Genomic DNA, 14888 nt, shown 5'->3' with positions numbered 1-14888 from the left:
GGTCCAGACGATCTGCTGCAGTTCAAACTGAGCATCAGAATGGGGAAGAAAGGTAATTTAAGTGACTTTGTACGTGGGATGGTTGTTGGTGCCAGACGGGCTGGTCTGAGTATTTCAGAAACTGCTGATCTACTGGGATTTTCACATACTACCATCTCTAGGGTTTACAGAGAATGGTCTGAAAAAAAGAAAATATCCAGTGAGCAACAGTTCTGTGGACGCAAATGCCTTGTTGATGCCAGAGGTCAGAGGAGAATGGCCAGACTGGTTCAAGCTGATAGAAAGGCAACAGTAACTCAAATAACCACTCGTTACAACCAAGACATGCAGAAGAGCATCTCTGAACGCACAACACGTTGAACCTTAAGGCGGATGAGCTACAGCAGCAGAAGACCACACCGGGTGCCACTCCTGTCAGCTAAGAACAGGAAACTGAGGCTACAATTCATACAGGCTCACCAAAATCGGACAATAGAAGATTGGAAAAATGTTGCCTGGTCTGATGAGTCTCGATTTCTGCTGTGACATTCAGATGGTAGGGTCAGAATTTGGCGTCAACAACATGAAAGCATGGATCCATCCTGCCTTGTATCAACGGTTCAGGCTGGTGGTGGTGGTGTAATGGTGTGGGGGATATTTTCTTGGCACACTTTGGGCCCCTTAGTACCAATTGAGCATCGTGTCAACGCCACAGACTACGTGAATATTGTTGCTGACCATGTCCATCCCTTTATGACCACAGTGAACCCATCTTCTGATGGTTACTTCCAGCAGGATAATGCGCCATGTCATAAAGCACAAATCATCTCAGACTGGTTTCTTGAACATGACAATAAGTTCACTGAACTCAAATGACCTCCACAGTCACCAGATCTCAATCCAATAGAGAACCTTTGAGATGTGGTGGAACTAGAGATTCGCATCATGGATGTGCAGCCGACAAATCTGCAGCATGTGTGATGCAATCATGTCAATATGGACCAAACTCTCTGAGGAATATTTCCAGGACCTTGTTGAATCTGTACCACAAATGATTAAGGCAGTTCTGAAGGCAAAAGGGGGTCCAACCCGCTACTAGCAAGGTGTACCTAATAAAGTGGCCGGTGAGTAAATTCGTGAGTACACTATATTGATTTAGGGATCGGCGTCAGCCATTCAGAACTGACACGCAACATAAACCCACACATAGAAAAAGCACTTATTGTTTCCCTGAGTTGACAACTTGAAGTATTTTTAATAAGAATTTGTATTTTTTCAGGCAGATGTAAAACAGTTCACTACGAATTAGGGAGAAAATCTAATGTGACGCTGTCCACCACCCTCCTTCATTTTACCACTTGGTTCAGTCCGTCACCCGGAAGTAGTGCAAATGTTTACAATTGGAGTCAGCTGACTTTCTTCCACCTGACTGTGGCAGACCCTCACAGCTTGCAGTAGGTTACTGCAGCTATATATGATGCATCAGCGGGTTCAATTAATTAAATAGAGTCTGCGCTGAGTGGCGTCCTTCTTCTTTGCCTGCAATCCTTTAGTTAGCGCCACATCCGGTCTAGCAGCTGCTCTTTAGCACTTTGTTGAGCTAGCAAGCTGCTCTAAAGAGACAAATAACAGCGTTTTACTTCTAAAGTAAAATTCAGGAGACCTTCTAGAGATGGAGAAGATCGCTAAAGGTGAGTTAAAGTTGTCTAATTTACGTTTGTCATTTTAGACTCGTTTTCCTTTTCAATCCCTCGCCTCAGATTACAGATGGGCTATTATAGCAGACATGAACATGGCAGTGGACTATTAAACATACACTGCTCAAAACAAAGCAACACTCTGAAAACACCTTACATCTTAATAGCTGGACATCTTTACTACAATGAAATGTCATTGTAGCAACTCAGAAAGGTTCTCTGTCATTTCTATGCCCCCACATGCTTTTAGGCATGTCTGACATGCTCCTTATGAGATGAAGGATGATGTCCTGGGGTATCTCCTCCCAGATCCTGACCAGGACGTCACTGAGGTGCACCCTGGTGGCGTCAGAAGGACCTAAACATGATGTTCTGGTGGATTTAGGTCAGGGGGGCGTGGAAGCCAGTCATTGGTATTAATTCCTTCATCCTCCAGGAACTGCTTGCATGCTCCTGCCACACGAGTCCGAGCATTGTCATGCGCCAGGGGGAACCCAGGACCCACTAGAGGACTAGAGGATGCCGGCCCCTCCGGCCTATGGAAGCAAATCGTTACCATATTTCAAATGAAAAAGCATTTTCAGAAATGGTTTTTCATTTTAAGAATGTGGCTGCATTATTTGACCCATAAATAAAATTAGTAATCAATCATCCTATTTGCATTTTCTTCTTCAAGATGGCTCATTCCTTCACTAAATTAAAATGAAAAAGACATTTGAGATTACTTTTCAAAATATGCCCCAGCAAATAGATACCAAAATTCAACTTGAAATGTAAAATTTGAAAATGAAAAAGCATTTTCAGAAATGCTTTTCATTTGAAATATGGTAACGATTTGCTTCCATACAGGCCACCCTCATGAAGTGTGATTCTAATGGTTTAGTCAGAAACATTCACTCCAGTAGTACTCATCCTGTTCCTCTTTGCACAAAGGAGCAGATACTGGTCCTGCTGATGGGTTTAGGACCTCTGAAGGACCTGTCCAGCTCTCCTAGAGTAACTGCCTGTCTCCTGAAATCTCCTACATGCTTTTGGTACTGTGTTGGGAAACACAGCAAACCTTTAAGCAATGGCACATATTGATACGGTGGAGTTAGACTGTCTGTGAAACTACTGTAGTGTCCAGGTATCACCTCATGCTGACCCCGGTCAAATGTAAAACTACTGAAAAGCAGTCAAAAACATTAGGAGAGTAAAAATGTCTGTCGCCTCCACCTGCAAAACCCTTCCTGCTTTAGGGGTCGTGTTATTGTTGCCCCTTTAGTAAACCTGTTGTTAATTTCAGTAACACCAAAACAGCTGACACTGATTTACAATCTCTTCTACTACTGATCTGACCAGATTAATATTCCAGAAGTTCAGCTGACTTGACAACATACTATGTAAGGGTTCCTTTTATATATATATATTTTTGAGCAGTGTATATTGCCTGGCACCTTCTTTCTGTTTCACCAAGGATGTGTTTGCAGAATCCCCCACTAATGCATATAATCAGTCTGTTTTGTGTTTTTATTTTTTTTGTGTATGCTGTATTTACTGTGAACCTTGTTGATCCTGCAGATGTTGGTGATATTCAGTCCAGACTGTTGGACCACAGACCTGTGATCAGTGCAGAAGTTCGCTACTTTGTCAGGGAGTTTGAGGTACTTTAACCATAACATTATGACGCAGCATGCACTCCTCATACAGTATGTTAATAGTTAATTCTAGTATTATTATAATTACAATTATGGTTTTCATATGTGCTCTTTTTATGATTTTTAATATCTGATAAATCTACCAGAGACATTTTTAAGAGTTTATTCTATATGGGTTAGAAAAAAATACTTTTAATATGAACCATTATTGTGAAAGTGTAGTGTACAGACAGAGGCTTTTACATCCTGTTGCAACATTTTTGTCATTCTGTTGCAGCGATTCTGAATTCCACTTCCTCGTTCACTCCACCAATAGCCTTAAAGATGATATAATTGAGGTTCATGCTGTCTACATTTTCATAAAAGTTTCATAACATTTAACTTTTTCTTTATCTATATGCTTTCACTGAATAATTGGCTACTTCAGAGCACACAGTGTCAACCATATTTGTTGGCGCCCCTAGTAAAGATGAGTAAAAGACATAAAAACATATTTTATTTTTGGTAGCATAATCTCACACTGATAATTGTTAGAAAAAAACAAACGTGATGATAAATGATTGTTTTAACAAATTTACTGGTGGCACAATTTGTGGTGCTGTTAGCAATCCTTTTAAATGAATGGAACTGGAGCATCTTTCTATTCCCATTTAACTTGTTTAGGTTGATCAGAGTTTGAATGAATTTCTAATTACTAATCAAACTCACTGTTTGAGAACTGTTACAAAAAGTGGGATCTAGAGTCAACAAGTGTACATTAACAGCTATTAGATATAAACATACTGAGTGTGCTAAATTCTGCTGCGACTTTAACTGGAGATGCGTGTTTTTTTTTTTGCATCAAACACCCTATGGTTGGGTGTAATGAATGATCTGCGCTGCTGTGAGCCTGTTTCTTTCCCAAACGTTCCCAACTTTCTTAGAGTGTAAAGCATCGTGAGGTCTTTGAGATACCTGGAGAATTTATATATATGAGCTGAAGAGAAGAGAGCTTAAAGGAGAATCTAGGACTCTGGAAGATCTGGACAGATTATGGAAAAAGGCACTGGTGTTTTTTTTTTGTTTTTTTTTTCACTAAATAAAATACTTACATGAAATGTTGGATTTCAATGTGAGATTATTCTGCTGTAATAAAAAAAAAACTCATTTTAAGGCTATTTACCAAATTTTTCCAAGGAAGACAATAATTGTTTTTGAGAACTGTATGATTGTGGATGCTGGGTAAATTGGATCATAGTCCAGTCCAATCCAGCTTTATTTGTAAAGCACTTTAAACACTCATCTTAAGCCCTGAATAAAGTTTTAAACTTTTTTCTCTGCTATCTGTAGGAGAAACGAGGCTTGAGGGAGAGTCGGCTGCTGGAGAACCTGAATAAAATGGTGCAGGAGGCAAACGAGCAAATGCTGCCTACTAGTTTAGAAGAAATGAGCCAGAAACTGTCTGACATCAGTAAGCGCTGTAAGTAACTTCCCCCATTATCATTTATCACAGTTAATCTTTAATCACAAATGGCAGTTCATAAAAAGAAATATGACTTGCCGTGGCAGTGATGACATGATCACATGACCACCATCATGATAATGAGCTGATTTCGATTTTTTTTTTTCCCCTCAGTGGAGGCTGCTAATCACATGGCAGAGAGAGTCCAGCAGAGGGAGCTAGAAGCACAACAGGTAAAACGAACAGAGGATGCCACAACAGGTGTTAGATTGAGACAGACTTTTCTTACTGTTGACATTTATGATAATGTACTTGGTTCTCTTTTATAAAAACAGGACACGATTTCCTAGAACTACTTACCAACTTCTTGTCATCCTTGTGTCCTTCCAGAACACCCAGCTGCAGGCGAACATGGAGAAATTAAAAGAGGACTGGGCGGAGTTTCTGAAGGAGCAGCAGAGATTAAAGGAGGAGGTGGATGAGGAGCACACTAAGGCTGTTGGAGAACTCAGCACCCGCTTTAGTGAAAAGAAGAAGGACTTGGCACAATTTTCTCTCTGATCGCTTTTCTGTCATATGAACACTTTGTTAAACATGTGACATTTGTTCAGCAAACGTATCGTACTTAGTGCTGCCAGAGTCAGGATTAATTAACAGAAGATCACATTTCAACTGGGACATATAGATCAAATTTCTGCAACGTGTGAAACTCGCTTAACTCAATAAGTTAAGTTCAGGTTGAATGGAAACCATTGAGACCCAAAGCACCACATTCAGAATACTGTTAGATAATTACATGGTTATTGTAGAACTAAACTCATTGTAGATATTGTCCTGTTCTGCTGAGTATTGACATATGCATGTATTTTTACCAGTAGCAGCATGACACATTTCATCCGATTATGATCCTGTTTCAATTATGTGTTAAATTTGAATAACAATGAATAAAATCAGAAAAAGATCATTTCATTTATTAAAATCAGGTAAAAGCAAAAGTCAAAAGCTGTAACAACTTAAAACGTGGGGTGGGGGGGGGGGGGTGTCTCGTAACCCTTAAAAAACAGAGCATCTAACACGCAGATTGGAATAACTGATTTTTTTTTTCTGGAGAAAACAATAGATATTTACATACACTGTATAAAAGACTGTACCCTCAGTGTCTGAGATTAAGTTCAGTTTAAAGTTAATTACAATTACTTGAATCATTTATTTTTTGTCAAATACCAGGACAATGAGGCAATTTGTATTACTTTCATCAAATTCAGAAGCTTACATCCACTTGAAGCAGTTTGGGAAATCCCAGATGCTGATTTCATGGCTTTGTAAGCTTCTGGTTGTTTAATTCATGTTTGAGTTTAATTGAGGCACAGGTCTGAATGTGTTGTAAGACTCAAACATGCTGCTTCTCTGTGAGACATTATGGAAAAACCAAAAGATGTCAGAAAAACGATGTGCACTTCTAGACTGTTTCAACCTGGGATACAATTTCAAGATGCCTGATAATGCCACGTTCATAAACAACAGTATGCAAAAATAAACTGCAAGGGAATGTATAGGTATTATGCTGTTTATTAGGAGACGGGTCCCAGAAATGAGCAGGTTTTTGTCTGAAATAAACCCCAAAACAGAAGTAAAAAACTTAGTGAAGAAGCTTGCTGAAGACAGAGCGTTGTAACAGTGAAACCAATCCTGTAGCAACATGGGCTTAAAGGTCACTCAGACAAGAAGAAGCTGCTACTCTAAAAGCCAGATTGTAGTTTGCCTAATTTCCTGTGGTCAGAGAGTTTTTAGTCTTGTAGTTTGTTGAAAAATAAAAAAAAACACTTCCTCCACCTCCATCTATGATGGTGTGAAATGTACACAACCTGACACACTATGCAAACAATTTCCTCAGGCATCTAAAACTGTGAAAGAGGAAGTAGGCTAAATATGACTGTTATCATTTTACAAGGGGAAAAAGGAAGTGAGATGGAGGATGTTTGTCTTTTAATCTGAGAGAACATTTTACACCCACCCCGACCCAAAAATAAACACTACATTTCTGAACAAAAAACAGAATTTATGATTTCTTAACTTGAGCATAGATATCCCCTGGATTGTCAGCAGACACTTTGACCTGAGCGTAAACTGTCTCCTGCTGTTCAGTGTCCTGCACTGAGACCGAGCAGGCCTTAGGTCCTCTCTGTTGGAAGTTCACCTCTCCATAATGGACTTCTTCCTCTGGTTCATAGACTGTTGTTTGAACCTCTGCACCCGTTTGACTCTGTGGGAAAATAAAATATATTACTCTTCATGCAGTTGTAGCCACAAACCTACAGATGAAACTCACAGAAGTGCAGCACATAAAAGTTGAACATTACCCCACCTGAGTCTGTTGTGGAGTCGAATGCTTGAACTTGAACCACCTGGAAGACATCAGAGAGCTGTGAGAATATTTCTGCTGAGTTTCAGGAGACAACACAAAGAAATAAACTGATCTGAAACAAACATTAGAGAATGAATATTTTAAAATCACATCAGAGATAAATCACAATCTGAAACCTGGATTTCTTTCTTTTAAAAAGAACCAGTTTGGGTTGTACACAAAAACGAGGAGAAAACAAAGAATTGCATTACATGTTCTAATTAGCATGGAATGCACATCCCTGCTGCCCAACTCAGGATCTATGTTTATTTAAAATACACAATGACAGAAATCCCTGAATCATCTCAAGGATAAACTCTGAACCAAAGCGGTACTGAATAAATGCTGATGGTGCCCAAACTGAAACATGTTCACCATGCATTCACCTAAAATATTAGTTCATCTTACAGATCATCTAACATCCCATGAATCTCAACGAAAAGCATCAGTTTTTGATACTCACAAAACAGAGACCACCAGGCAGATGAGTACAATGGCAACAATCACTGCAACAGGTATAATCAAAAGTGAAAGGTTCCCTGTGACAGAACAGAAACAAATTTATAATTTATTAGAGTGAGTAAAAGTTGTACGTGGAGCTTTTGTTGCAGAGAAATTCAAAGAAATATGATAAATGTTTACAGTTGGATATTACCACAAAACGTAGTAACATGAAACATCAGTAGTAATATGGTCTAAGAGGAAAGGTTGTTAGAACATCAAATGTTGTGGTAATTCTGAATACCAGTTATTAATTACCTCCAATACTAACAAGGATCACTGATGACGTCTCATTACCCAGATCATTTCTGGCCACACAGTAAAACTCTCCTCCCTCAGTAACATTGAAGCTGTAAATCTGCCCCACAGATACATTAATGGCTCCATGTTTGCTGTTCCTGAACCAGGTGAAGCTGGCAGGAGGCTTGGCTCTGCTGGAGCATCTCAGCTTCACCCAGCTACCTGCTGACACCAAACCTGATGGACTGATGGATGCTGAGGTGTTTCTAGGAGCATCTGAGGAAAATGGGACACATTAACTTTATTGATCAGAAACAGATGAACCATGACGTGCTGACAGGATCACTTACATGAAACACTGAGAGTCACTGCTGTCTCTGCTGTCTTGTTTCCTCCATTCACAGGATATCTGGCAGAACATCTGATGTTGTATCCATCATGTGTGTCTGACAGAGTGATGTTCTCCTGGATTTTAGTTGTAAAGGTTCCATCTGTGTTTTTCTCTGTTTGTCTGTGAGAGTCTTGTTGGAGATTCCAGGTGAGTTCAGGAGGTGAGTGTGGACAGGGAGTCAAAGCTGAGCAGGTTATAGTGACAGACTGATGCTCCTTCAGATCACCACCAGAGATGTTAATGCTGGGACTCCAAGGAGAATCTGGGGTTTATACATTAACAGTAAAACACAGTAAATAGTCTGAAATGATTTCATAGTTCACTCTGTCACAACCTTTAACTGTTTAATGCCTCCAGGTGATTGACTTTTTCAACCTTTGTTGAGGCTCAGAAGTAACAAAACAACTGACTGACGATCAGTTTCTAGATATGTTATTTCAGGCCAAAAGTTACCTTTGGAAAATGGCTGAAAGGTGTTAAATGTTAACAAATTATCCACTGAAAAAAAAAACACCAACTCATCAGATGGATCAACCTTAGAGACCACAGTTGAATTTCATGAAAAGAAACAGAAGCAATAAAGTTTAGATCTTTTTATTTAGGGCTTCTGTCCCAATGAGATTAAACATTCATTCATGCTACAACATTTACTGTAGTCAATGAAATAGTTGTGTGAAACCTGGTTGTATATTTGTTCTGAAACTATCAGAAGCACCAAAATAACTAAAGAGTGAGATATATAAAGTATAAAAAACTAAATCTTTCAAACTGATGTTCAAGAAGACTTTGTCTCTTCAGGTTGTGTTTCTCCCTCCTTCCAAATTTACTGACATGTTACCACAAACCACACTGGACTATAAGATCCACTTAAATATACAGTAAATATATAATATACACATAAACTGGTAAAGGGCTTAGTAAGAGATGGTTTTATTACTGGTGGAAACAGTTGCTAATAATCCTTTGAAGTTTGTGTCAGGGAGCTGATAATAAAGACAAAGCTAGAAAAGTATTTCTGTAACTTTGTGGAGTTGAGTAGAGTAAAACTCTTACCTTCAACTGTTATCTGAAGCAGATCAGAACAAGCTGTTGCCTTGTAGTCACCATTCTCGATTCTGAGGAAGTATTTGCCTGCTTGCCTTGTTTTTATATCAGAAAACAGAGAGGTGCAGTTTTTCTGACTCAGGTTTCCAGTAATGTTTACTAAATTTGTTTTAACTCCTTTATTGATGTTATAAATATCATTTCTATCTTTAATCCAGGCTCCACGGGTTTCTTTACTACTGTCAAATTCTGTGCTTCCTTTTTCAGCTGTGACGCTACATGGGACGTTCAAGCAAGATCCGCTCAGTGCTGCAGTTGTCTTTGGTGTAGTAATGGTGATGAGTGATGTATTCACACCACAACTATTAGCATAAATACCTGAAAAAACAAACTAAAGATGAAAACAATGTGGAGCAAAGTCTTCCTACAGAGAAAGTTCATGATCCATTAACTCCAGTTCAGCTGCAGCATGTTACATGTGGAGCCTTTAAACAATATCAAGATCTAATATTTCAAACTAGAAATAATTCATGTGATGTTTCTAAATGAACGAAGTTGAACAAACAGCTCACCTGGAAGAAAGAAGACACTCAGTAACATGTTGACTGTCAACACGTTCTCAGACAGAGCTGCCATGAGATTCTGATAGTCCTCCTTTATCTCTTAAACTGGAAATATCACGAAAAAAGGTCAGTAAAACAAAACTAAGATACAGTGCCCTGAGAAAGTATTAGACCCCCTTGAACTTTTCAACCTCTTGCCACATTTCAGGCTTCAAACATAAAGATATAAAATTCTCATTCTTTGTGAAGAATCAACAACAAGTGGGACACAATCGTGAAGTGGAATGAAATTTATTGGATTTGTCAAACTTTTTTAACAAATAAAAAACTGAAAAGTGGGTCGTGATATATTATTCGGCCCCCTTGCATTAATACTTTGTAGCTCCACCCTTTGCTGCAATTACAGCTGCAAGTCTTGGGGTTTGTCTCTATCAGTTTTGCACATCGAGAGACTGAAATTCTTGCCCATTCTTCCTTGTAAAACAGCTGGAGCTCAGTGAGGTTGGATGGAGAGCGTTCGTGAACAGCAGTCTTCAGCTCTTTCCACAGATTCTCGATTGGATTCAGGCCTGGACTTTGACTTGGCCATTCCAACACCTGGATACGTTTATTTGTGAACCATTCCATTGTAGATTTGGTTTTATGTTTTGGATCATTGTCTTGTTGGAAGATAAATCTCCGTCCCAGTCTCAGGTCTCTTGCAGACTCTAACAGGTTTTCTTCCAGAATGGTTCTGTATTTCGCCCCATCCATCTTCCCATCAATTTTGACCATCTTCCCTGTCCCTGCTGACAAAAAGCAGGCCCAAACCATGATGCTGCCACCACCATGTTTGACAGTGGGGATGGTGTGTTCAGGGTGATAAGCTGTGTTGCTTTTACGCCAAACATATCGTTTTGCATTGTGGCCAAACAGTTTGATTTTGGTTTCATCTGACCAGAGCACCTTCTTCCACATGTTTGGTGTGTCTCCCAGGTGGCTTGTGGCAAACTTTAAACGAGACATTTTATGGATATATTTGAGAAATGGCTTTCTTCTTGCCACTCTTCCATAAAGGCCAGATTTGTGCGGTGTACGACTGATTGTTGTCCTATGGACAGACTCTCCCACCTCAGCTGTAGATCTCTGCAGTTCATCCAGAGTGATCATGGGCCTCTTGGCTGCATCTCTGATCAGTCTTCTCCTTGTTCGAGATGAAAGTTTAGAGGGACGGCCGGGTCTTGGTAGATTTGCAGTGGTCTGATACTCCTTCCATTTCAATATGATTGCTTGCACAGTGCTCCTTGAGATGTTTAAAGCTTGGGAAATCTTTTTGTATCCAAATCCGACTTTAAACTTCTCCACAACAGTATCTCGGACCTGCCTGGTGTGTTCCTTGGTCTTCATGATGCTCTCTGCACTTTGAACAGAACCCTGAGACTATCACAGACCAGGTGCATTTATACGGAGACTTGATTACACACAGGTGGATTCTATTTATCATCATCAGTCATTTGGGACAACATTGGATCATTCAGAGATCCTCACTGAACTTCTGGACTGAGTTTGCTGCACTGAAAGTAAAGGGGCTGAATAATATTGCACGCCCCACTTTTCAGTTTTTTATTTTCTTTTTAAGTTTGACACATGCTATAAATTTCATTCAACTTCACGATTGTGTCCCACTTGTTGTTGATTCTTCACAAAAAATTTGAATTTTATATCTTTATGTTTGAAGCCTGAAATGTGGCAAGATGTTGACCTGTTCAAGGGGGTCGAGTACTTTCGCAAGACACTGTATTTAGGTTATATACTTGTGCTGAAATGTAAAAAATTTAAATGTAAAATAAAATTTAAAAACTGAATTTACTACATCAGAATGTCAGGGGAATTGGATTTTAAAAGCATTTTGAATATGAAATCAGAACCTTTTCAAATAAATTAAGTCAAACAGAGGTTTTCAGCACATATTAAAATATTTTCAAAGCTAAAAAGTTGCACTAAAAATCAAAGTCAGAAACATTTTCTTACCAAGTAGACGTGAAGACAAAATTCAACTCAAATGAGTTAATCTGTGAATTTCTGTCGACCAGCAGATCAAATAACCATCTTCTCTCTTAAAACACCAGTCATGTTAAACTAGTCTGTTGCAATCATCCTTCCTTCTTCTATGAAAGAGGATGTCAGAGCATCTTCTGCTAATCAAAGTTTGACTGATTTCTTGTCAAGTTATCATACAGTTTTTCATGCACTGTCTGCTCAAAGATAGCCAGAATAATCGTGCAGTTTGCACAGGAAGTTTGTCTTCATTGGTAACCTCAGCATACCTTGTGAGTCCAGCTTTAGTTTGGATGCACATTTCAAGTCTATGTTTGATTCCTCTTTTTATCATCTGAGAAAAATTGGCAAACTAAGCTCCATTCTGTCCTGTCCTGAACTGGAAATAATTGCCCATGGTTTTGTTTCTTTATGTTCTGGTTATTGAAATGCACGTTACACATATCTTAGAAAAACCTACCTATGACAGTTGTAAGTTGTTCAGCCTACAGATTTCCAGATTTTTGTAAAATCATCAAAGTTTTTACTTGTGACTCCAATCTTGATGCAACTACAATTGATTATGGTTTATTTCAGTGCAATTTATCAATCCTTTATTAACCTGGAGAGCTCTCCATGGCCAGGCACCAGGTTATATCAGAGGACTTCTTCATCCATGCGTCCCTGGCAGGTCCCTGAGATCCTGCAGGGCCTGTTGATGGTGTCCCATACTTAGTTAGAAACATAAAGTGTAAGAGCCTTTTGAAGAATGTATCACCCAGCTCCTGGATCTCTTTGTTTGGACTCAAGGTCGTTGGTCTCTTTGGTTTATTTTAAATGCTAGTTGAAATCATATCCTTTAAATCTACTTTTCATTCATTTCTATTGTTTTTGAAGGACTGGCTATTGGGTCGTTGTATCAGTTTTTGTGTTGTCTTCTGAAGCACTTTTTGCATTGATATCTGTATATCAGGCAAAGTTGTACTTTGTTACTTAAAGGATCCAAAAGTTTCTGCACATTGCAGAAGTTGTTTTCAGAGCTCAAGAGCATAGAAACTAAATGCTGCCTTCCCTTGTTTAATAACTTCCTCTGTTTACTTCAAATGCACATGAAGCCATTTTGGTGTTATGCTCAGATGTACAAATATAAAGCTGTACATTGGTTCACACTTCTGTTGTGAGACATTATACACACTGCAGACTGTGAACATATTGAGATTTCGGTCTATTAGCAGCAGGCAGGCGTGTTTCTAATTCCTGCATATGAGCTAAACTTCCTCTGGCAGGGTTCAGAAGCTCAATAGTTCTACAAGAAGACATTCATTGTGAAATACTGTTCATATCTATGTGAAATACAGCAACAAAAATGATGAAATGTTAGATGTAATATAATGTGTTGAACATAGTTTTAGGGTAAAATTCATTTTAAAAGTCTGTAGATTTGTTCCAGTCAATCAGAATTGATCAATTGGAGGGTTGGTGGGATTGTCTGATACCGAGAGTATCAGACTGCTAGTGTGGTTCAGATCTTCATTGACAGACAGGAGCTACTTTGATTCACTTTGTAATTCTAAACCTGGTAAACAAAAATAAATTGTGGGGTTTCTCAAGGAACCATTCTCAGGCCACTTTTATTTAGCATCAGCATTTAGTTGAGATTACAGAGTACTGCAGACATGACCACAGCTCACTACATTCATTGAGTCACTTTGTCAATAATAGCAATGATTTGATGGGTTAGAATTTCCTCCAGCTTAATGCAGATGCTGCAGAAGTCATTGTTTTCTCAGCTTGACTCACTAGTGCTAAACATCATAGATCAACCAAGGAACTTTGGTATCAGTTTGTAATCATGCCTGAATTTTAACAACTACAGAAAGTCTGTTACTAAAGCAGCTTACTATCATTGAAACCCCTTTTTATAGTTTGCCATGGAAACAGGGCACAAGAAAACTGGTGTATGCTTCTGTTTTAAGTAGGTTTCATTATTGCACTGGTGTCATTACTAACCTCTGTAAAAATTATTTAAAAAACAATTTAGTGGCTGATGCTGCTGAAGAGCATTTACCAACGGCAGAAAAATTCATCATTATAGTAATTGTCTGTATGTAAAGGGATTTATTGCTATTTGTCTTGTTGTAAAATGGGAGTTTTACTCTCTTTCCTCCCTGTCCACCACCGGGTCCGTTTCTCTCCAGTTCCGAGACCCAACCAGTAAAACCAGCAAAGTATTTACCTTGTGAAATAATGAGAAATGGTTAATTATAAAATCAAGATTTAATGCCAAAATGATCAGTGTACAGAGTATACAACTGAACAGATACAGAGTGACGTTCACCTTCGGTACCGGGCCCCCCTCAGCCCATCTTAGGGATGAACCGAGAGGAGCCAAGAATGGATCATGAGTCCTGCTTTTATCTATGCCTGTTCTTAACCCTCCTAAAGGATGTCATCCTCTTGTATCAGTTTATCTTTGACTATGTGTTGAATCTTATGTGAAATCAACAGTTATGTTGTGTAAGATGTAGCAGTGAGCGGTGCGGCAGATAAGCAACAAGGGCAGAGATATTTAATTAGGGCAGCAAAAAGATGATTAGAAAAGGCCACAGAATCATGCATCCTTAACAATCCCCCTGTTGAGGTGGGAAAAACCCACCTCACATCAATCACTGTGTCTATTACATATGGACCTAAACTAGAATATGGGAGTCAGTTCCTTCCGGCCGTCATGTAACTCCGTCCCCCAAACGGAGTGCCATTTCTCTGGTAACTGCCTGCAGCCCTCAGTCTGTGAACCCCCTCTGTTTCCCATAGAACAGACCTGTGCTGATGTGTGTCTGAAATTTAAATGATTAAAAATCACAAATAGATAATAATTCCCTGTTAAAAAATTAAAAACAACAAAAATAACAGAAACCAAGAAGCACAGCGGAAATGAGCAGCACAATGTGTGTCAGTATAATGTAGACCTTGAA

The 14888-nt window shown here is 39.0% G+C and overlaps 2 protein-coding genes and 1 long non-coding RNA gene across 3 annotated transcripts in view; 1 reads left to right on the top strand and 2 right to left on the bottom strand.

Moving 5' to 3' along the window:
• The first annotated feature begins 1361 nt into the window (after positions 1-1361).
• Positions 1362-5715, top strand: bloc1s5 (biogenesis of lysosomal organelles complex-1, subunit 5, muted). The gene is made up of 5 exons (XM_047349034.1): positions 1362-1670; positions 3237-3319; positions 4643-4772; positions 4929-4987; positions 5145-5715. The coding sequence occupies exons 1-5, from the start codon at positions 1652-1654 to the stop codon at positions 5313-5315; spliced, it is 462 nt and encodes a 153-aa protein (XP_047204990.1). The 5' UTR covers positions 1362-1651; the 3' UTR covers positions 5316-5715.
• Positions 5716-6305: 590 nt separating this feature from the next.
• The window catches only part of LOC124857667 (sialic acid-binding Ig-like lectin 14), a 58288-nt gene continuing 49705 nt past the window's right edge, over positions 6306-14888 (bottom strand). Inside the window, exons 4-8 of the mRNA XM_047349031.1 lie at positions 8250-8552; positions 7918-8175; positions 7622-7697; positions 7120-7159; positions 6306-7017 (exon numbers count right to left, since the gene is read on the bottom strand). Coding sequence (XP_047204987.1) covers positions 6814-7017; positions 7120-7159; positions 7622-7697; positions 7918-8175; positions 8250-8552 — 881 coding nt within the window. The 3' untranslated portion in view covers positions 6306-6813. The remainder of the gene's footprint in view (positions 7018-7119; positions 7160-7621; positions 7698-7917; positions 8176-8249; positions 8553-14888) is intronic.
• LOC124857670 lies at positions 9654-12057 on the bottom strand. The gene is made up of 3 exons (XR_007035652.1): positions 11908-12057; positions 9907-10002; positions 9654-9712 (listed from the first exon to the last, which is right to left on the bottom strand). It is a non-coding gene; the product is annotated as an uncharacterized LOC124857670 (long non-coding RNA).

Source organism: Girardinichthys multiradiatus, chromosome 21 (genome assembly GCF_021462225.1).
Source record: "Girardinichthys multiradiatus isolate DD_20200921_A chromosome 21, DD_fGirMul_XY1, whole genome shotgun sequence".
In the NCBI taxonomy this organism is placed as follows: Eukaryota; Metazoa; Chordata; class Actinopteri; order Cyprinodontiformes; family Goodeidae; genus Girardinichthys; species Girardinichthys multiradiatus.
Note: the sequence above shows the minus strand (reverse complement) of the source record. Positions and strands in the feature narration are given on the sequence as shown.